The sequence below is a fragment of the Myodes glareolus genome, chromosome 8, assembly GCF_982192425.1.
Source record: "Myodes glareolus chromosome 8, mMyoGla1.1, whole genome shotgun sequence".
Lineage (NCBI taxonomy): Eukaryota > Metazoa > Chordata > Mammalia > Rodentia > Cricetidae > Myodes > Myodes glareolus.
In genome coordinates, this window is record NC_142033.1 from 57,838,809 (window position 1) to 57,863,310 (window position 24,502).

Consider the following 24,502-nt stretch of genomic DNA (forward strand, 5'->3'; position numbering starts at 1 on the left):
AATGTAAAAATATACCATGTGACTATGGGGTGAAAGTTTGTGCTATCAAACAAACAACAGATAAGCAGAGGCCTCTGCGCCTTGAGAAGAAGGGTATAACTATGCCATGTCTGGGTTTAGAGAAACTGAAGATGAATCTTTTTTGACTGACCTGAGAGGTTCTAGGCATGACTGACCTCTGAGTGGCAGAGGAAATGTTCTATACATGACATCATGAGACTTCACCATCTGTGTGTCTGAGAGTTAGCTTCCTATAGAAAATACTAAGCTCTTGCTCAGCCAGGAAGCACTTTGAGCCTTGAGCTAGAAACTTAAAACTTGGGGGATCATGGGAAGACACCCATCAGATCTCCAAATTTAGTACAAAAAGGAATCACTGGTTTTCACCAGAGAGCAGGATTGTGTCTTCTGGAAACTACTTATGACACTGTAACCATCTTTAGGGAATATTTTTACAGTATGCCTGAAAAAGCTCATCTATGAATATATGTGTGCTCGTACCACCGTGAGAACAATACACAGTGAATTTCCTTCTTCTCCTTTATCAACACCTGTTCTTTACCACCGCCCTCTTCATCCCCCCCTTGACTTTATAGTAACTCATTCAGTGCACACTTGAAATACTATTTCTGCTGTGTGTGCTTAACATTAAAGCATTAAAAGAAGTAGCCCATGGTAAACAGTTTGTTGAAGACCATATGTATAAATATTTAATAAAAGGTTAAAAATCTAACATGCAACATTAATATGTTAAGCACATATCTTGACTCTGATGGTTGAGAAAACTGCCAAACCAAAGTCCAAAACTCCAACTACCTTAGAAATGTTTTGGAGATCAGTGACTGCCTTTGGAGAGAAAGAAGTAATTGATTTAGGCAATGGCCTATGTCCTTCACCATGTATTAGCTGAAAATTAGAAACTGATGTAATCTAGTGAGCATTAATTTATGATGTAGAGTTCTTCCTGGTGTTAATAACTCCTAAACAAGAGTGAGAAATGAGATAAGATAGAGGCTAGAAACATCTGCCTAGTAAATTAAGAATTGTCTTGTTTCAGTTTTTGACCCACTCAGCTGTCTCCTGACCACTCAAATTTATACTGATCTTTCAGTGTCCACCCCAGGCTGTTAATAAAACACAGTCAAGTGCAGCAACCTCATTGCCTCACTCAGCAGAAGTCTATCCTTCCTCTGTCACTGGTCTGGCATCACCAGCTGCCTCCTATCTGTTCTCTCCTTCCCTTTTCATCTCCCACCAACCACTCTACTGGTCACTGATCTACTGTCAATTTCCTCTCTCAGATGTGGCCTCACTCCTTTACATCTTGTACTATTCCACTTTTTGGGTCCACTGCATTCTTCCAAGAATAACTAAAAGAGGGAGAGGGAGGCACTATCCTGGCAGATATTGGATTTCTGTTCTGTTCTGCTTGTTAGTCAACAAATCCTAGACTGTTTGGCCCACAGTTTCCTTATTTAATCATTATTGCACAATATATCCTCTGTTTTATTTGGAGACGTCATGTGCAACATGCATGATGTTCTCGGGAAAAAATATATTTTTCTAGGTTATATCTCCAGTGAAACGTATTTGGGGAGGTAAAAATAACATGAAATCAAAAACAAAGCCCCCTAACCTGATGAGTGCTGTGAAGAAAATATGTGGTAATGTGTTTAAAAGTGGATTTGAGCTACAGAGGTATATGGACTGGGTTGTGGCAAACCTCACTAAAGAAGTAATATCTGAGACTCCAAAAGAAACATCTGCTTTAAGTGAGGGGAGGAAAGGAGCAGAGTATAATGAAGATACAGAAAGCTTTCCGTCACCATCTGAAAAGGTATTATTGTGATCACAGGATCAAGTAAAGTAGTTCACGCAAAGTACTTGGTGCAAGAAGCACCATTAGAATAAATAAATGAAAAGTTCTAGTCCAACTAATATGACCCTAGAAGAGTAATTATTTTTCACAAATAATATCTAAAATACCTTGGCACAGAAAAGATGAAACTTTTCCAACTAGCAGAGCTAGGTTTCCAGACCCAGAGTCTATGTTGTTATCAGTTTTCAGGCAAACTGTATCCACCACTTCCAGCATATACTGAGAGGAACCCTGCAATGTTCACAACTGCTTTATTCATAGGTCTTCAACTAAGAAGAAATCTGGGTAATCACTTAATCTGACCTTCTGCTTTCAGGAATGTAGATCTTACATCTTCAACCCTGTCCTCTTCTCCTCTCTGATCCTGTTTTAGTCCTTCCTATTGGCTCGATCCAATAAAAAGCCAAAACATAAAAGTGTGTAGTTAACATTACTGATATAATTCAACCTCTTCTTGTGGGGTAAATGGAACACTCTTGCATTGCTGGTAGGAGTGTAAGCTAGTTCAGCCCTTTTGGATATCAGTATGGCAATTTCTCAGAAAATTAGGAAATAACCTTCCTGAAGATATAGCAATACCACTTTTAGCTATATACCCAAAGAATGATGCTCAATCATACCACAAGGACGTTTGCTCAACTATGTTCATAACTGCATTGTTTGTCATAGCCAGAACCTGGAAACAACCTAAATGCCCCTCGACCAAAGAACAGATAAGGAAAATGTATATTTACACAATGGAACACTATGCAGCAGTTCAGTGTTCTAAACAATGACACCTTGAAATTTTCAGGTAAATGAATGGAGCTAGAAAACATCATATTAAGTGAAATAACCCAGACCCAGAAAGACAATAATCATATGTACATATTCATAAGTGGTTTTTAAACATAAAGCAAAGAAAAACAGCCCACAAATAATAATCCCAGAGAACCTAGACAGCAACGAGAACCCTAAGAGAAACAGACATACATAGATCTAATCTATATGGGAAGTAGAAAAAGGCAAGAGTTCCTGAGTAAATTGGGAGCATGGGAACCATAGGAGAGTGTTGAGAGAAGGGGAGAGAAAGGGAGGGGAGCAGAGAAAAATGTATACCTCAGTAAAATCAATAAAATAAATCAACCTCTCCACTGAATGCACCAGTATTGGTTCAAGGGTGGAGGCAGGGGACCATATAAATATAAAATATAGATATAAATGTGCCTAAACTCTGCTCACTTGTAGATTAAGAAATTACTACCTTGAGAATCAGTACAATTCTAGTACAATTCTCCACATCAGTCCCATGATTTTTCATATGTATTCTTAATTCCCAAACACAACAACTAGCACTTACATGCTTGTTGGTAAACACATGTTTATATAATTAAGGAGTATGATAACCCACATCACATGTGGCTTAGAATCGAGAAATTTCTAGCAGTAGCACAAATGTGAACACAAATTGCTTTTTCTTCCAAAACAAAATGCGGGCCAAGTCTATGGCTGTGCCCTTAGCAGAGTAAGTGAGTCATTCACTTTACCTCTAAAAAGTAGCAATAATTTTCCTGCTTGTTCAAATGTTGTTAAAATGGCTAAAAGGGTACTTACTGATAATAGTCAAAAACTTTTACAAAAGAGGAAACGTTAAACACTTGATTATGTGTGTGCTTATATTTATGCACAGTTTTATATAAATTGGGGTCACAATAGCATCCACTTAGTAATGTCTCAGTGTTCCCATTCAATCAGAATCCTTTATTTGCTAGATTAATGTTTTGGTCTAAAATTTTCATTGATTTGAGAAGACAAAATAATAGACGAGACAAGGTCATCATTAGACGAGACCACTCATAACAGATAATGCAATCACAAACATACTGGCATGAATAATTACAAGGCATGATTTCCTAACTTCAATAAGGTTCTTAGTGTTAAACGCAGCTTAATGATTCAGTAGGTATTATTTTTCCTGCTGACATTCTTCATGTGAAATTTCACATGTCCATATATACCATCAGTATCCCTGTATTGAGTGTAGCATGAAAACACCACAAGACAATTATTGTTATTATTAACTGCAAGACTCTGAGAAGGACACAGTTATATTCCTACTTAAAAGAGAAATTGAAAATGAAAATATAAATCAAATTGTTAACTAGCAATAATTAGTTAATGACACGGAAGTTTCATATTGTCTTATCTGAGTGCACACACTGGACTGTACGACCTGTGAGAGGCGACAGGTCTAACAGAGAGGCAACAGTGATGGAAGCCTGAACAGAAACTTCAGGTAGTCAGTGAAGAGGTTAATATGAAATACTGGAAACAGTTAGTGTTGCTTAGCCAGTAATTAAAAAGAGATCTGACCAAAGGACCATGATGGAATTAACCACGATAAACACAGGAGGAACATGAGGCATGCTCAAGAGACATAGCCTTACCTCAGACATACTAGTGTAAGATGTCTGAAGAAAATCAGCAATGCTTGACAAAAATAAGCAAAAAAGCCTGAGACAGGCTTTATTGATAATTAGTGTAACTCTTCCTTTCTTTCTTCTTTTTTTTTGTTACTTGTGTGATGAATTTTTTTTTGTTTACTGTTTTTCATGACTGTTAATTTGGGTCAACTTTTTGACCCAATAATTGATTTCAAAAACATATATAGAAATACAAAGATAAAGTCATTATTTTTATAAAAATGTTGAGTCTTGTTTACCAAAATCCTTATTTTATTAGTACTGTGATGCTGTTCATCAGAGAAGCCAACAAGAGTTTTTACTCAGCTATTTCCCCTTTTCATTGACCTGAGGAGTAATATTCAAGCTACAAAAGAGTCAAGTCAATAAGACTGGTTTCTGCTGGTTTTCTTTAGACACTGAAATGGGAACCTAATACTTCAAACAGACTCAATTTTCCACTCCACCAGGTGCATAAAATACAGACTGTGGCTACATTATCTGCTTCGATTGCAGGGCTAAAGCTTAGCTTCTTACTTTCAAATTGCCTTCTTGCCAAGGGATTTAGAGGAGCATGGCTGATGCACAGCCTTCCTTGGCAGAAGCACTGGCCCAACTTTGTCTGCAGAGTTTCCTTATAAAGGAAGAAGAAGATAAGGCAAGTTATGATGATCAGCAGAGAGGGAAAGTCTTACTCACCTTCCAGCACAAACACGTTCATCTGAAACCGTGTCTGGAAAAACAATTCTATAATATATTACAGATTTAGATTCCTGAATCTGCTTTGAAGTAAACATATCTACTGAGTATTCTGAACGTAATTTAAAAGCATACTTAATTTACCTCAATTGCAGCTTAAATTAAGTAATGCTTTAGAGGAGTAGAAGTTAGATGCTTCAATGACAAAAATTATTATACCAGTAGAAAGCACATTTGGATACCTAAGGTATACCACACCCTGTGCAAAATATTTTAATCTTTAAATCTACTTAATTGCAGTTACTATTCAATTGTCATCATCACCATTATATGGATGAGAGACTCAATACTTGCAATTTTAAGTGACTTGTCCTAAATAATACTAGCACTACATAGCAACATTGACTGAACTCAAACACAAGCCATTTGATAAACTCTACCACATAGCAGATATTTTCTCAGCTGTAAATAATACATCCACAATGAAAACATCATGAATCCAGCCATGTCATAGTCAAGTGTCTAATGAAAAAGGTCATGGACTACGATTTGCTTATTTATAGCATTCTTCCAAGGCACCGTTGAACATGATTGACAAACATCATTTCAACCTCCTTCCAACAGTGTGCAAATGAGTTCGCGAGAGACTAATTACTCTACTCAAGTTCAAAAAGCTGCGAAGAGTCAGAAATCAAATTTCCATAGGCTCCACTCATGCAGAGTCTAGAATACCTCACCTAGTAAGTAGCCAAGGACGTTATGACTGCTGTCATATACTGTTTACCAGCCAGTAAGCAATGCCAGTAGTCTCTCAAAACAACTTTGTGAAGCTAACATAAATACTATCCCCATTTTATAGATTTTTTTTTAAAGATGAGGCTTGGAAAGCTTAAATAGTTTCTTCAGTTACATAATTGTGAAATCGACCCAGGGGAAAAATAGAATTTTTGTAGAAACTGCATAATTTCCTAGACATAGAGAGGGTATGGTTCTAGTCATTATGTTAAAGAAATGTATCTTCAACATAGTTAGACTTTGATGTTGAAAACAGAGTACAATACATAGAAGCAAATCACATTATCAGTCAAATGATTACAGTATACAAAGTGCACATACAGTATGCCATTCTACTTAATATGTTCAGGCACATAGTCCTCTAATTTTAGGATTGTTTTATGCCAATCTTATGTCATTAAACATATGAATGAACAAACCCACACAGAGTTTTGTAAAGTTTTATACTGGTCACAAGTTGAATTTCTAGTTTGTGTTTGGACTAAACAATCTTACATTTCTGAGCATGAAAAGTAGCTCAACCATAGAAGGAATGCAAGAAAAAAGTCGTATTGGATCTCAAATTATTTAATATTTCATTCTAAACCTTATGATGGATAAGCATGCCCTTACAGTGTTAAGGCTGACTGATTCAAATACTAAACATTGCCTACTATGGCACAAAGCCATTACCCTTACTAACCTCAGCCAGCCTTTCTCAGTAGCAAATTCCTGGGGGATTTTCTTTTGCTTCTAGGTAATTGATTTCATCAGTTTCTGGCTACCCTCAACTCAAAACTATCTATTGAACCAGTCACTACATTTTTAAAAAATACATTTTCTCAACAGCTCTTTCTTGGAAGTCTTGTGTGGGCACATTTCAAATTGACATTCTCCAAAATTTCAACTTTTTCCTATTACCTTCTCAAATAAAATGAATAGAAGAAAGTCTTTTCCTAAAGTTTAAGGACCAATATTTTCTGGTTATTTTCTATAATACACCTTTACCTGCTGTGGGACAATTTTCTGTATCCTGTCATTTGTATTTTAAATAAATGCTGGTTGGCCAGTAGCCAGGCAGGAAGTATAGGTAGGGCAACCAGGCAGGAAGAAGAGGCAGGACAATGAAAACAAGATAATTCTGGGTAGGGAAATGCTCAGTCGCAGAAGAAGCAAGATGAGAATGCCTCACTAAAAGGTACCAAGCCATGTGACTAACACAAACATGAACTATAGGCTAATATAAGTTATGAGAGTTAATAAGAAGTCTGAACTAATAGGCCAATCAGTTTATAATTAAAGTAGAACTCTGTGTATTTCTTTGGGACTGAACAGCTGAGGGACTGGACTGGACAGAAACCTTGATCATCATTTACCCTCCTTCAACATTGTATTCTCTTCTTTGTTTTCAGAAAATTTCATGCAAGTTTTAAACTTCAGGGTCATAATTTTTGGGGATAAATATTAGTTTCCTATCTTCCACTTCTGTGTCTTCCACAATTTAGGTTATTCCTTCCGAAATTAACTTTTTCATGGTATACATGAAAGAAGGCAATAATATTTAGAATGATTACAATGCTTAGAAGCAGCAAAGAAAATTAAGAATTTTAGTTACTGTAAAAAGCTACTTTGGGGATTCCTAGCCTGTAATTCCTTTCCTTTGTATGTGATGCTACAAAAAATCAGGAGGATTTTGAAAACCATTGATACAGGGTGAGGATAGTCTTACTGCTAACAGATGGTGTGACTGCCACTTGGCAGAGGATAAACTAACAGTCAAGAAATGAGGCTTCAAGCCCAGTTCTGTCACTGACGAACCTAATAGCTTTTGATGGACAATACTTGAAAGTAATACTCTGTGTAAATACAAAACCACAGGTATAAGGCATGATTCCTTGCTGCTCTCACTTCCAGCGGAATTCTGGTTTGCGCTTGGAGACCGTTGCTACTAATTTTGTGATTCTTACTAGGATGCATATTTCTACAAAAGTTTGCTTATCACTCACCCCTCTTTGGAGAAAATAATAGCAGGAAAATTAATTTCATGAACCTCAGAAATCTGACTATTGTCAAATTGTTAGTTTCATTCTGGGTGTCAGGGTCTTCATACATACATCTGGAATGCAGCACCAATAGAATTTTATTAGGAGTTTATAAGTTAATCAAATTAAATTGCTTAGACACTGCAAGTTATGTAAGTGTGGTTTAGGCATTATTAGATATTTTTAGAAATACCAGAAGAAAGTCTATCACTATTCAAGGAAAACTCCCTTCTCAAAGAACTTTAACATTTTTGAGAATTTTATACACATATAATGTGTTTTGATAAAATTTATCTCTCAATCTCTCTACTCCAAATTCTCCCCATTCTTTCTGAGTTCATTTCCTCTCTCTCTCTCTCTCTCTCTCTCTCTCTCTCTCTCTCTCTCTCTCTCTTTGGTTCTTCTCCCTCTCTTTATCAACCACCCCCATATCTACTGAATTCCCTTAGTGCTTTGGCATGAACATGGATACGAGACCATCTTAGAGGTCTCTCTTGAGACCCTCATTCCTGAAGAAAACAAACCCTCCCTCCACTAGCAGCTGTCAATTCTCAGTAGATCTTTAGATAGGAGTGGGACTTTCTGAGTCCCTGCCCCCTCTATGCTTGGTATGTGTGTATTTGTCATCTGCATGTCTGGGGCACGCAGTCATGGCTGATCAGATTGACATGTGCAACATTGTTATCATGGCCAGTAAATACCGCTTCTCTGAAGACATCAGCTTTTTCTGGCCCTTAAGAATCATTTTTAAAAACCAAAAACTAAACAAACAAAAGAAACATAACAAAAAAAAAACCCAGCAACAATAAAAAGAAAGAATCTTGTAGAAGCTGTAGTGTGGCCTTTTGAGACATACAGTTAACCCTTTCGTCCATTCATCTTTATATACAAGCGTTTATTGCCACAAGTCTTTGGTCTGGCTTGAGGCCTATGATTTATGTAACACCACTATTAATGGACTTCTGATGTGGGATTCCCCACTGTATGCTGTAATTACCACTAATGAATAAAGAAACTGCTTTGGACCTATAGCAGGGCAGAACTTAGCTAGGCAGGAAAAACTAAACTGAATGCTGGGAGAAAGAAGGGCAGAGTCAAGGAGGAGCCATGGAGCTGCTACTGGAGACCAATGCACTGAAACTTTGCTGGTAGGCCACGACTTCATGGTGATGCACAGATTGATGGAGATGGGTTAAACTAAGATATAAGAATTATCAAATAAGAAGCTAGAGCTAATGGGCCAAGCAGTGATTTAAATAATATGGTTTCTGTGTGACTATTTTGGATCTGTGCTGCCGGGCCACTGGGAAACAAACAAGCAGCCCTTCTACAACAGACTTTCACTGAGGCTTCTCCCTAACATCCTGTTGTCCCATGTCACAGGGATTCAGATCTTTTGGATATGTAGGTTCAACCCCTTCACATGCTTCAACAGTCCATAGATGGGGTAGATGTTGGGGTGGGTCAACTCGTAGCCCTGGTTCTGGGCCTGGGTGGTAGCTAGGTAGGTCAACTTCCTAGATTTTGCTCATCATCACTACCTGATAAGCTCTCCAGTACTGCTCTGCTAGCTCACCCAATACAACCTACAGCAAGGAGCAGAGCCAGTTCTGCCCTAGTTCTGCTCACTCTCGTTCATATCATGAGAGCGAGTCTTGTTTGGCCCAGATAAGGTGCAAGGTCTTCTCTCCTGATTCCTGTAGGGGAAATGGGGGGAGGCATGGTGTCATCTCTCTTGCTTTCATGTCTTCAGGGCTGGCTCACATGGAACCCTGACAACAGGGTCAGTACAGAGGTACTGTCCTAGTGGGATGCAGGGCCCACTTTCCTGTGTGCTGTAGTTGGAGTCAGGCAGGGCTAGTTCTCTCTCTCTGTCATTACGCTTTGGTGGGTGAGGCTACAGCATGGCTGATGCAAAGGGACAGGGAAATCAGCAGGATTGGAGTGCATGATATAAAATTCACAAAGAATCAATAAACTTTAAAGAGAAAAGATTTAAAATGAAGTTGCCTCATAACAGGGCGACAATGCTCTCACTAGACACCGCAGTCTAACAAGTAAGCATCCAAGTTCCAAGAATGGATTACTTTGTTGGAGATCCCCAAACACTGCAGGATGTTGCAAATGCCTTTTGTTTCCTTCCATGAAAAGGCAGCAAGACACTCCTGCTGACGGTATAACATAGTTGAATAGTGAAATATGAAGAAATCCAGCTGGTACTCATCTGGAATCTCTATTCCTCCTCAGAAGCTTGTGTAGTGCTTTGAGGGATTGTACATGCTACCAGGATAGAAAGTAAGCTTCAATCTCACACAGCTGTGAACTCTGAGAGCTAGAGTAAAACCGGCCTAATTGACATGTCCACTAGCCCAATAGTGGCATTAATATCATGGGAGTAAACAATGTATTTGTGATTGAGCCTTCCCACAAATGAAACCCAGATCTGGCAACATTGTCTGGCCAAGAACCTGTGGCTAGCCTGCTCATAGGCTGCATGGGAGAATCTACAACAATTGGTCTGCTAAACCATGCTCTGCTTCAAATTCTCCCTCTGCCATGTGAGGGGGAGCTTTTTTAAAATTAGAATATACTTACCTCATTTCTCCCTCCCACTAGTCTTCATGTCTTTCACTTCCAAAATTCACAGCCTCCTGTTTTTTTTAACAATTGTTATTACAAATGTGTATAAGTGAATAAACAAAGAAATACAAAAACTAATCATTCTGTCCCCTCTTTTGTGATGACTCCTGAATATGCAGGTGTAATATAGATACCCCACTTAGAGCTGAGCACTCCAGAGCTTCTGTTTTGGCATTTTTTAACAAAGTGAACTATTGGAGGTCATTGTTCTTTATTTCTCTGTGCTTTGTTACTTTTGAAAAAAATTGTCATTGACTATAAACACCCAGCATGTTTTCTTTCCTGATTAGAATATCAATTTTTCTGATATATCTTTATGAATAAATTCAGTTATTCTCTCTGTATCCATCTTCCTCCCTCTTATCAGCTCTAGTGTAGATTATGTCTGTATGTATAATATCTGGTAATATCCCTTTCATTTCCTTCATCTACAAAAAAATCACTTATGAACCTATCACCTAAGGAATAATAATATCTGCTGTAAGAAGCCATCATGATCTGCTCTGGTAATGACATGCTTAATGCTGATAAAGAACAGTCCAATTAGGTGACTTTAAGTAAATCTAACCTTGTGAGACAGCTATTTGTGTTTACAAATAAGTCAGAGACAATCCATTCATACATGCTGTGAGGAATTGGCCTGGCAGCTCACCTCCAGGTTCTTATATTTTGTAGTGATTGAATTCAATCATGAAATTGCAAAGCAATTCAAGTTCTCCTAGACTGGAAATTGTTATGTCATTGCCACCAAATACATCTAACAGGGATGCTAGAAATAATTTGCCATTTTCAAGGTACTTTTCATTTTCCATGTAATATATTAGTATAAAATAGAATAACATAATTATTAAAGTGCTATTTATTATTTTGGTCTTAAAATGCACTCCCTGCCAGGTTTATAGAAATATTTTCAGTCTAAAACACATCATGATTCCTGGTGCTCAGAGTGATCTGTGGAAGTCTTGAAATAATTCAGTATTTCTGATGGTGTGATAGTGTTCTTCTTCATGGGCTGTGTGTACATCATCAGCTTAGACTTAATTACTCACATACTCAAATGTGCATTTCAAAATAGCTCTTGGTGGGTGGATGGGTAAAGAGTTTTACAGACAGGAAGAATTAAGAGGATTCTCAGGTCATTGCCTTCTTGACATAAAAATAATTCACATTGTCAAACACTTTAAAGAGATGCTTGCAAGGCCTGGCCCAGGTTTGCACTCTGCCTATGGATGTCAAATGTTAGAACAGGAAGAAGTAATGAGTAATTTGTGACAGGTGCTCTTTCATCATCATCTACTGTACAGTGTGTAGGCATAAACTGATGTAGGTGGGCCTTCTATGTGTTATTCTCATTGGTTAATAAAGAGACTGCCTTGGCCCTTTGATAGGACAGAAAATAAGATAGGCGGAGTAAACAGAACACAATGCTGGGAAGAAGGGAAGTGAGGTAGAAGCCATGGAGACAGCCACCAGGTCAGACATACTGAATCTTTTCCCGTAAGCCACCACCTCGTGGTGCTACACAGATTTTTAGAAATGGGTAATATCAAGATATGAGAGTTAGTCAGTAACTGACTCTCTAAAGATAATGGGCCAGGCAGTGCTTAAATGAATACAATTTGTGTATTGTTATTTCTGGGACTAAGCTAGCCGTGCGGGAGCCGGGTGGGGCGAAAAGCAGGCCTGCCCGCAGCTTCCTCACTACATTAAACTCTTTCATAATCCCTGCACTATTGACTAACTGGTTTTCAGACCAACATTTTGTGAGCAAGGTGAGAATCGAGGAATGGAAAGGCAGGTGTATGGGTGTGCACCTGACGTCTGTTCAAGTCTTTGAAGTAACAATGAAAGGAGGAAAGGGGTTATGTTGTTGGCAGGAAAAATAGCTTTGTATGTTATTCTCTAGACAGCTTTTACCTCAGGCCAATGTGTCAGACTTGGACATCAATCAAACAAGAAGACACAAATCATCCCCTCATTCTAGAAGTTCTGGAAGTAGTTTCCAACATCATGGTGACGAATCTTTCACATAGTGCAGCATAGAGATGAGGCCCTGATCAAATTTTGTGAAAGCCCAGCAGAGCTTATCACTTTCCCAAACTTCTTCTTGTTTAATAATAGATAAAATATTATTATAAAATATTCAAGATTAGCATGCTAGTCCCATACTGATTTGTTTATTATCAGATCAATTTAATAAAAGGTACACATTAGTAATAAAATTTCAGAAGATAGTGCTGCAAATGAGACAAATAGTTTCAGGATTTGGCTAGACAAATTAATTTCTATTCAAATAAAATCGAAAAGTTACAAGGCTAATGCAAGGCTAAAAATAATACAGATAATTTTTGGTTCAGGGTCTCATGAGCCCAGCTGGCTCTTAAACTGGTTATCAGTTAGTCCTCGATGTCCTGATTGTTCAGCTTCAGGCTGCCAAATGATGGGATTATAGGTGTATGGTCAGCCTCAGTAGATATATTTTTAAATAAACATCATATTGAATTTTAAAAGGCTATCTTGTATAAATACATTCACTGCATATCATTGGAATAGTTTACATCGTTTATCTCTGTGTCTTCATATCTGTCTCTCTGTCTCTCTGTCTCCTTCTCTCTGTCTGTCTGTCTCTGTGTGTCTCTGTCTCTCTGTCTCCTTCCCTCTGTCTGTCTGTCTCTGTCTCTCTCTGTCTCTCTGTCTCCTTCTCTCTCTCTGTCTGTCTGTCTGTCTCTGTCTCTCTCTGTGTCTGTCTCTGTCTCTGTCTCTCTGTCTCCTTCTCTCTCTCTGTCTGTCTCTGTCTCTGTCTCTCTCTGTCTCTCGCTCTCTCTGTCTCTCTCTCTCACTGGCTGACCACTGTCATGTACTGAACTTAATGCTGTAGGAGTGGCAGGCCAGTGGAGTGAGGAGACCTAAGTAAAGAAGGGGAATAAGAGCCAGCAAGATGGATTCACTAGTAAGGATGTTTGCCTTTAAACCTGAAACCTGAATCCAATTCCCATAACCCATGTATTGGAACGGGAGAAATGATGCCAACAACTTGTTTTCTGGCCTCTATACATGCACTGTGATATATGTGCATCTCACCACCGCCGCCACTGCATGTACTCATACAATAAATAAATTGAAAATAAAATTATTATAAAGGAGTATATGGCATCCTAGGAAAAACGCTCTTTTGTGTGAATGTGGTCTGAGTGCAGAAACCACTTTAACAAAATGCAACTCCATTCTGCAAAGGATGTTTTGATTTCCTCATTAGAAATATTGTGCACAAGCTTGTGTCTTTAAAGTCAGGACACATTCTTATTTTTTTTGTAAAGCATGTTTCTTTGAAGTTATATCCAGAAAAATGGAGACTTCAGGTCAGGTAGGGTCAAATTTGCATAATTATGTTGGGCTGTATGGACTTCTACAGTGTCTTAAGAAAAATTTCTAGAAATTTGCCTATTTTAAAACTCAGCCTGTTGTTCCCTGGTGATTTAAATTTCAGTTTCTAGCTCAACTGTGTCATGGCCTGAGGAACCTGTTGAGTAAGATGCAGGACAATATTGGCCCTTAAAGGCTTAAATCTAAGGAGCAAAAGAGGAGAAGAGACAGCCAGGGAGCCTGAGCGGATCTTGGAATTTTGTTGTCTGATCACAATTAAACCTGTTAGAGGACACACAAATTTCAATACCATTTGCATTCATGGTGTCGCAGAATACAAATACAGCACAGCATCTGAATCAGCTTCTTGACAAGATGCCTTAGTTTCCCTAGTTTGCCAGGGCCTGTGGTTGCACAAGAGGTCAAAGTCCCATTTGGGTTCATGGTTTTTGTCCCAAACAAATAAGCACCTCCATATACATCCACCTGTGTCTTTCCTAGCCCGGGGATCTTATGCCCTCTGCACCTGCCTCCTTGTGTTTATCAATGGCAGGACATCCTTTGGTAGCTGAAAATTCCCAGACTGCACTTTGGCACGTTTTGGCTGGTGATCAGTTGAGGCACCTCTTAGTTCCTAAGATGACTACCTCTCAAAATAGTTGCTGACTTCAAATTCACTAAACTCTTGACACTGGTGATAAAAAGGCAAGGACTTATTCCCAGGTGTCGTGTGGCCTTGAATAAGTCATTTAGATGTTGTAGGTCCCAATTTGCCCCTTCTAAATAAAGGTCACAATGGATACCTTGCTGAATTTATGTCAGTATTGAAATGAGATATCATGCTATCAGACTTAAGTAACAGTTTCTAAATAGTGGCGACTTCATTAAAAAAATTCAGCATTACCTTTATGTTAATACATTTACTTGTATGGTTGGGTTCTAGAGACATGTTCGCTTCGTTTCTAACTAGCAACTGGACTTTGAGCTACTAGGCTAAGCCCAGCACCATAGACAGGCCACTCATTTTTCTCATCTGAAAAACGAAGTTGATAATTCTGCTATGAGGAATATTGTGAAAATAGAGATGAGATTGTCTAGCAACCTTCCCAGGACACACTGGGAAACCTAGGCAACAAGACATACTTTGCTTAGCGTTGTGTCTGCCCTGAATCTGATTGGATGAGAAAATACTCCAGACTGGATGTGTTCAACAATAGAATTTTGCTCTCTCAAGAGTTTGAAGACTTCAAGTCTAAAGTCAGAGAAGCAGTATGTCACTGTCTTTTTGTTGGGTCTTCATGGGCATTTTCCTTTCTAAGGAGGTCTCCGCTGTTTTTTCCTCTCCTCTTACACACCTGGGCCTGTTGGATGTTAGATTAAGGCTCTACTATTATGACATTTTCTAATCCTGGTTGTGGTCATAAAGGCCCTGCCTCCAAATTCTGTCATGCAGATGGAATATCAGTTTATTTTCCTTTACTAATGGTAGTTTATTATGGAATCAAATAATTTTCTTAAATAGTTAAGAGTCTGGAAGTTTAAATAGGAGGATGTCAGCTCTAATGAGGCTTCCTTTACTGTGTTACATCACAACTCATGCATCACAGTGAGAGCACATAAAATGACCAGGGCATGTGATGAGCATAAAACCAGAGAAAGGAGAGGAAGGGGCCATGGTAACCTTCTTCCATTAACCCTGCCTTTGAGAAGTCCCAGCATCCTTTCACATCAGCACTATGAGGAGCGTGTTTCAGCCCATGAAAACTCTGAAGACAGGCTCAACCAAATCAGAGTAAAACACCGGACCCTTAGAGTGTGAATCTGGGTGACACAGCTCATTCCATACAAGTAATGATCAGAAGTCAGACCACAGAGGGGAGAACAGGAGCCATGAAATGGGTATTGTTAACATCTCAGACACTGGCGGTATACAGACGGCAAGAGTTTATCATTATTTTTATCTCTGTTACTTCTCTTAGAAGCAAATTAGAGAAGATGAAACAGTAAAGAGCACACCTTAAGACATCAAAGGTCAGGTATAAATCAGGTCCCTGTCTTTTCTTCAGTTGGACAGTTGGCACGTATTGTTTTAACTCTGTGAGAATCAGTCTCCACTCGTGTGACAGATTCACGGTAATACTTCATTTGGGGGTTTGCTGTGACGACATCTCATCTATCTCACAGCGCAAGAATTTAATCAACTTTAGAATCTTCCAGAATGCACATTTCCAGTTAGCATCTGGCTCAAGCGTGACCCGTCAGGATTCTGTTATGCTCTAAGGAAAGTTCTCACCCAGGAATCAGTGCGTTCAGTGGTGCTGCTTTCAAAACACCGCATAAGCTAGCAAATATTGATGATTTCAAGGATCTTTTCTGGAGCCTGTCTGGTGCCTCAAAAGAGAAACAGCCCTTTGGCAGGTCAAAGTCATGAAGAAGCACAAACCAGTGTGGAATACAAGGAAACCCACAGGCAGACCCATGCAGTAGGGTTCCTTCTGAATATCACAGATATTCACCCTATCATACAATTTAATTCAATTACACTGACCCTCCAGCCTTAGGCCTTTTGTCTCAGATGTGGCATCTGCAAGTCTGTGACAGCAAGGAAAGAAACTGTCCCTCGTGGGTAGCGCGGTCAGACTTGCTGCGTGGTATAAAGGTTGTGAGGTTAATGTGTTGTTCTGTTCCTCAACACTGGAAAGGCCGCAGGGTCTCCATAAGGTCAGACTCTGATTGAAGGGGTTCTCACCAAAGCCGATTAGACTCTGCTCCACTGCTGCGCATGCTGTATTTCTCAGAACAGCGAGAAGAGAACACAGTGGTTTAAAGAAGACATTTTAGGTCAGCTGACATCTCACAGAGCACAGTCTGAGAAGCTCTTCTCTAGGGAAAAGCTCAGGTTCACAGGACTCCAGAACAAAGGGAACTCTAACAGCACCAAGAGCAAGTCACTCATTAGTCATTCATTCGCTAACTCATCGTGACTCCAGGGTAGCCTTTAGACCCAGAGGATACCCAGATGTGTAGTGCTGATCATGTGTTTAAGGAACCAACAAGGGAGACATCAAATGTGAATGAGGGACTTTGTCATGCTCAGGTTTCCAACCTTCCGAATGCTGCAACCCTTCATTACAGTTCCCGCTGTCGGCGTCAACTGAAGCCATAAAACTATTTTGTTGCTACTTCATAACTGCAATTTTGTCACTGTTATGAATTGTGATGTAAGTGTCTGATATGCAGAATATCTCTCTGATTTGTGACCCCCAAGGGAGTTTCAACCCTCAGATTGAGAACCTCTGATATATATGCTAGATAGAGCTGCATGTGGGCCAGTCTGGACAGGTCTCAGAAAGGAGGTGGGAATGTTGAGTTAGACCTTTATAAACCTATATGTTTTTAACAGCAATACAAAAGGATGAGTGTTACAGGTTGAAGAATCTACATTTACATGGTGTAAAGAAAAACATACACATCACTATACAAAGTTGACAGCATCCCCTTGTATTAAGTCTGAAGTGTAGTATTTATTTGTATTGGCATATCTAAGAACACAGCACAAATCCGGTCAGTAATCCACAGCTACCTTGTGAAGCAACTTTTCCTACATCTCTTTATGCCACCCTCTTTCCATCTATTTGAGTCTCCCACTAAAGTCCAGGCTAAGGTCAGTATGTCAATCAATGCCTATCCTTTTCTGGTCTACTTTAGTTCCTCCCACTGCATGATGTTAATACACTACTTATTACTTACTTAAGAGTTTTGTACTTTTCTTTCCTTTTAAGAATTTTATACATCTATAAAATATGATGCCTTCTCTTCATTTCTCCCCTTTAACATCCCCAATACCTCCGTTAGCATGATCGCTCCCAACTTAAGATTGCTGTTGGTGCTGTTTTTTAAATCTACCAAGTCTGACTATAGCTGCCCATATTGCATAGCTGTGGTTCTATCTACCGGAGCATGAGAAAACTCCCTGTGGACATATCTTCAATAAGTACTGGTTCTCCTTCCACAAACAATTATTCAGTACTAAAATATCTTTTAGAAGGGATGGGCCTGGAGATGATCTACCTCACCTATAATGGAATTTGCCATTTATTTTGTATTGGAAATGTAAAGGCAACCACAGCTAAGATGTGTCCAGGATTGCATGGAATGGGATAAGGGAGATAAAGATGCTTTACTAGGCCTGAGTACGCAGCCTGTTATTCTCAGAACTACAGCTCTCCACTACCTACTGTCCACTGCCAAGGCAGAGAGCAGCTCAAGTCTATGGGGATAAACATAAATATTCTGAAGACAATTTGATAGAATAGTAATTTATAAAACTAATAATAACAGATTTTACCCATGGCATATATCTTCAAAAAATTGGGATTTTGACCAAGATTACAATATCAGGCATGAAATTCTGCCCTGTGGGACAGACCTCAATAAGAAAGCCATGTTTCCTTGTAAGAGTTGGCAAGCATTGCATCAGTGTGCATATCTTGCCTGGTAGGTCAATATTGTAACATGCAGGGTGAAGTGCTGGGTAAAATAACTGATGTCTTGTCTTGCCCAGAACCCTAAATAACACCCCCATGGCATTGTGAAAGCTCGCCACCAGGAAGGACCTTTTTGCCCAGTTTGTGCTTGGTTTCTCTATGCCCTATACGTTGGTATCTTCATCAGTGGGTGCTTACCTTGTCTATTACGATGGCTTATAAAGACAATAGCACTAGCCTGTGTCATTTAAGAACTGCTGGAGGCGCACTGCTCAGTGATTCATATGGAGGTTTCCCATGTCTTTTACTGTGATTTTCATTTAATAATCATGTCTTCTGGGAGGCACATTGTCCATACATGTGAGATAATTCTCTTCATTTTTTTGAGTTGCATTTTGAAATTACCTTACGGATTAAGGCTTTCATGAGCCTCTATCAAAGACCCTTAGTGTTTTTTAGCCCACCTTTATCACCTCATTTTCCCATTCATCTCTCCCCATATCCTCTTAATCCTTTAACCTTCAATATTCCATAATCATCCTCCTTCATTTTACGTATGTTCTACTCTACCTCCAATTACTTTTTTCATTAATTGTAAGACTTTTCATATCCCCCTGCATTTAGGCTAGCCTCCCATTTATCTGCTGACTTCCCACATACTCGGCCACCCTTCCCTACTTAAACTTTTCTGTCCCCAGTGCTCCACCCACCTCACTATTTTCATATCTCATCCTTATTTCACAAGCCCCCACCAAAGGCTTCTTTCTACCTTCCTGGTTTCTACTTGTGGTCAAAATTGAATATACCAGATTTGAACCTGGGATCTACAAGGGAGAGAGAGAGAGAGAGAGAAAGAGAACAGAGCCTTTATCTTTCTCTCTTTCTCAGTTGTCTAACAGTATCCTTTCCCCCATCCATGTCCATCCATTTGCCTCCAAAGTTTATGATTTTACTTTTATTCAGAACTGAAAAATATTCTATTGTGTATATGTATCACATTTTACACATTCATTCATTTATTGATAGATATCTATGTTGATTCTATTTTCTAGATATTATAAATAAAGCCTAAATGAACATTGATGTGAAAGTGTCTCTGTAGTAGGATAGAAACTCCATTGGGCATATGTCTAGTATTAATATACCTATGCCATATTGTAATTCCTTTTCATCATTATTATTAATTATTCTCTTTTAGGGTTACTCATTTTGTGTTCTTGAGTATCATGCCTACACATATGTGTGTGCAACAAATCATGTATTGTGCCTACAGAGTTCAGAAGAGAATGTCTGATCCCCTGAAACTGGAGTTACATATGATTCTGAGCTTCCAAGTGGGTGCTGGGAACTCAACTCTAGTTCTTCTCTGTAAGAGCAGCAAGTACTTTTTAACTGCTGAGCTACCTATCCATCCCTTTATATGATAACTCTTTCCAGATTTTTAGAAAACATCAGACTTATATTTAAAGTGACTGCACTAATTCACACTCCCACCAATAGCATATAGATGTTTTCCTTTACAGGGCTAGAAAAATGGTCCCGGTAGTAAGAATATTTGCCGTTCTTGTGGAGGGCCCGCTTCTGATTCTCAGGACCCACTTGGTGGCTTATGGCTGTCCATAATTTCATCTTTAGAGGATACTGGAAACACGCAAGCACAAGACATGCACATGATGTATATACAATAAATAAGTCATTAAAAAAAAGAACTTCCACTTTGCCATGTTCATACCAGAATTTGTTGTGATTTATATTAATGATGATAATTATTGGACTTGGGGGTAAGAAGGGATCTTAAAGTGGCTTTATTTTTCATTTCGCTGTTACCCAAGGATGCTGAGTACTATTTTAATTGCTTCTTAGGCATTTGAAATCTTCTCTTAAGAATTTTCTGTTCCTCCCATTGACCATATTTTAGTGTTATTTATATTCTTAATGTTGAGGCAGAAATTTTGTGTTCATTTGTATATTCCTGATACTTATCTTCTGACAGATGAATAGCTGACAAAAAAATTATCTGACATTCTGTGAGTTGTCTATTGATTCACTTCTCAGTCTCCTTTGATGTACAGCTTTTCTAGTTACTTGAGAGGCATTTTAGATTTGTGATCTTATTTACCATGCCACCAGATACTTATTCAGTAAGTCCTTACCTATACCTGCCTACAAGTCGAAATTTGGTAAATAAATATAAAGACGGGGTTTCTACTAATGTCCAGAACAAGGCAAAGGTGTCCATTCTCTCAACTCTTATTCACCAAAGTGCTTGAAACCTTACCTAGAGCAATAGAAAAGAGAAGGAAATAAAAACAAAACAAAAAAAACCTAACACAAATAGAACAGAGGAAATCTAGGTATCCCTAATTAAAGATGATAGGATTCTTATTATAAAAGAATTCCCCAAATTCTCCCTTTGGGGGATGATAAATAATTTCAGAATATAAAATTAACGTAAAATCAGCAATCTTCCTATAAACCAATGACAAACTGCCTGAAAACAAAATTAAGAAAACAAACTTATCCACAATACCCACAAAAAGCAAATTACCGGGGGCTGGAGAGATGGCTCAGCGGTTAAGAGCACTGACTGTTCTTCCAAAGGTTCTGAGTTCAATTCTTAGCAACCACATGGTGGCTCACAACCATCTGTAGTGAGATCTGGCGCCCTCTTCTGGCGTATGGGCATACATGGAGGGAGAATGTTGTATACATAATAAATAAATCTTTAAAAAAAAAAAAAGCAAATTACCTAGGACTAATGAATATTTGTTAGCACCTCCTGTCATTTTCTTCCATTGCCAATATTGCTTTCCTGCAAACACTTGAGAGCAAGAGTTAGGAGATGGCCCAGTTTCTCCTGATCCTCTACTGCCTACTGGAAGCCCTTCCACTGCCCCTCCCATGACCTCGGTGTACAGGTGGTCATGTTCTAGGCGACACTGTCTGTGTCACTCGCTGATGGCACATCTTTGGATAACAGCTGCATGTGCAATCTGTAGCCAATGACGAACGCTTTGCAGTTGAAATATTGTGGGGCGTGGTCTAGGCTTGAATATAGAATATTCCCTCATGGCTCCATCCCATTCTCTACTGTAAAGATACTAGACTAAGTATCTTAAAGTAAACAGTTCTGTCCTTTGAGGCACGAGCACCCCATTACACCCAGAATCCTTCAGACTTGTGCTTAGATGACTGTACACTAATTGTGTGTGTAAGCACACACAATATGAGATACTGCTTGAAGGTAGAACATTTACTCTTGACAAATCTTTGGGCTCGATTATATTATAAAAAGCCAAACGGGATTCAGTTTGCAGTTATGAAAACTGATATATTAAAAAAGAAGATATATTACATTATTTATTCTAAAATTTCATTAAAGTTTATAGCAATTCCCAGTCATATTGGCACAAAATGTTTTTTTAACACAAAACATCTTTGATAAATTACCATGTATATATAGTTACAGGGAAAGATACAGTAGTACAATAATACTCTCTAATATGTCCACATTTACTGGACAACACACTAGTTACAAGTACCTCCAGGCCCCAGTCTTTCCAGCAAACTGCAGAAGGCTGGTGTTTGGCCAGTCCAACTGCCTTCTGTTGCTTTGCCTTCCCCAGTACCTGGTCTGAACATTTCATTTGTAAAACTCCCCCCCTCCGCCCAAAAGATTCCCAACTCTTTTAATGGAACCCCCAGAAAGTATAAGAGAGCTGTCCATGCTATATTCAGGATATATGAGATTCTAGGGATTTTTTTATACATGTCTATATTTAAAACTAGTACGGGATATGCAAACACAAATTTCAGGTTGTTGCTGATTCTTGTACATTTTGAGCTGTTCGGGAAAATCTCTCGAACTGTAAGATTTACCTTGGTCAATAGAAAGTTTAAGGAAAATCAGGCAGCAATGTCATGGTTAAATATGGTGAAGTCTGAGAAACGGAGACTGTTACTGTCAGTGTGAGGATCCTTTCTGGAGGTACAAGTCCCTGAAATCCGGGAAACATTTTGTCCTATGTTTCTGTATTGCTCATTCCCGGTCCAAGGGAGCAGCCATTAGGCTTACGCCTCTCTCTGATTTCCCTCTGCAGACAGCGTTGAAGATGAGCTGGAGATGGCTACGGTCAGGCATCGGCCTGAAGCGTTGGAGCTGCTGGAAGCCCAGAGCAAATTCACCAAGAAAGAGCTTCAGATTCTTTACAGAGGGTTTAAAAACGTAAGAACTTTCTTTGTGACCTCACCCTTACCCACTTCTCAGGGGATCACTCAAAAATGATTGTGTGAAGGGTTGCGGACACACTGTCCTGTGAAAACCCAAAGTCCATGTATACTTTTCCTCATCTCACTTCAATTCGAATACAGTCAATCCCCACTGGGACTTTGACTGACTTTGACAAGCCAATGCTGGTAGAGTTTAATTGACTGTTAGACAGGGATGGGTACTGAAAAGTGTTTCCTTAATTAAATTCTTTTGTTGGGATTTGTTTTCTTTTCTTCTTCGGGTGGAATAAGCGCTTCCTTTTTTTTTTTTTTTTTTAACCTGCAAACTACTTTATGCCGATAAAATATTATTCGAGGCCACAGAAAGACCTCAAAACAAACTAAAGATATATTTTAGTGGCAGAGGCAGAAATCAGCAACAGGATGTCTAGATTCAGAGCCTATGTGAGAAAAGGCTAGAAAAGAAACTGCAAACCACTGTAAAAGAGCCGCGTGAAATCTAAATAAGATTCTTGGCCTTTCTTTGGTCAAATGAAGCATCAGTGGAACATTAACAGTCTCCTTCCCTCCCTCCTTCTCTCCTTCCCTCCCTACCCCCCCTCCTCATGTATGTGTGTGTGTGTGTCTTCACATGCATTTGTCCATCTGTGAGCATGCATGGGGAACAGAGGTCAAGCTTGTGTGTCTTTTCTCAGATGCCGTTCATCTTATTTTCCGAAACAATCTTACATGTCTAGAGCTTTCCAAGGTGGATAGGCGCCTGGTCAGCAAGCTCAGATGTCCTCCTGTAGTCACTTCCTCCTGTGTTAGGAGTACACGTGTGCATCATCACATCCAGAATCTTCAACAAGGATTCTGGGGATTAAACTGGTCCTCAGATTTCAAGCAAGCAATTTACTAACTCAATATCTTCCTAGCCCACTAAGCCACAAATCTCTCTGTGTGTGAGCATGAGTGTGTGTGTGTATACGATGAATGTGTGGCCTTCTCTTTCACGAAAACATTTTTGATATATACTGGTCCTCCGGGAAATAAAACGTATATGAAATTGTAGGTGGAATTTGTTGTTTTTTTTTTTTATTGAACTCTGCATTTTTCTCTGTTCCCCTCCCTGCCTCTCCTGTCCACTTCAACCCTCACCCAAGGTCCCTATGTTCCCAATTTACTCAGTAGATCTTGCAGGTAGAATTTGATAAAGAATAGGAAGCAATCTTTATGAATAGACCAGTATCTGCTATTTATAACTCCTGTTTGGAGAAACCTTAATATCATCTCTTGACAAAGACTAGTTGTTTAGGAGGTTAGACCTCTTCATTCTTCTCCAGTGTTTTGAATTCAAATTTGGTTTCATCAAATGAATGACTATCATTTTTTCTTTGATTATTTCTTTCAGTCTGTGCTAGTCACCTGTACTCACGCTGATGAACAATGTTCTCAAGGTTAAAGGAAACAAAAGTAGCCAATGCTTGACTTACAGATTGGAGCTTGTTAACTAATTCCATTTATAGGACTGGGGAAACTACTGGGTTTTATTATTTGTAGAAGAAAATACTGTCAATCAATCCAAACCTCAGGGACCAGCAGTTGTCATGGAGTGCGGTTGTCTTTGATCCTAACGTGCATGTGACCACCCTTCCAGGTGCATCGTGAGCACCAGAAAGGATCCGGCTAAAGCTCAATGTCACAGACTCTTCAGAAGCCAGAGCAAGCATGCTGTCTTTAAAGAGCTCATGGTCTGAGGAGAGTGTGAAGCTTACTGTCCTCTGAAATTTGAAAAACTTAAAAATTGCTTCCTCTAAATCACCAAGCGTTTATGTATTCAATTGCACATCAGTTGAGAATATATTTTGATCTTATACCACATAAACCAGCAGAGGTACTGCAGGTGGTTTTTCTTGTCTTTCTACTGTTTTTAGGCTTCCAAGTTGGACTACAAAGCAGCTATTT

The 24,502-nt window shown here is 39.0% G+C and overlaps 1 protein-coding gene across 5 annotated transcripts in view; it reads left to right on the forward strand.

Moving 5' to 3' along the window:
* The window catches only part of Kcnip4 (potassium voltage-gated channel interacting protein 4), a 1,063,700-nt gene that overhangs the window by 926,198 nt on the left and 113,000 nt on the right, over positions 1-24,502 (forward strand). For 4 of the 5 annotated variants that reach the window (XM_085691910.2, XM_085691909.2, XM_085691908.2 and 1 more), the window contains exon 2: positions 22,426-22,550. In XM_085691910.2, the coding sequence (XP_085548036.1) occupies positions 22,426-22,550 (125 nt within the window). The remainder of the gene's footprint in view (positions 1-22,425; positions 22,551-24,502) is intronic. The other variant, XM_085691911.2, reaches the window with a different exon arrangement.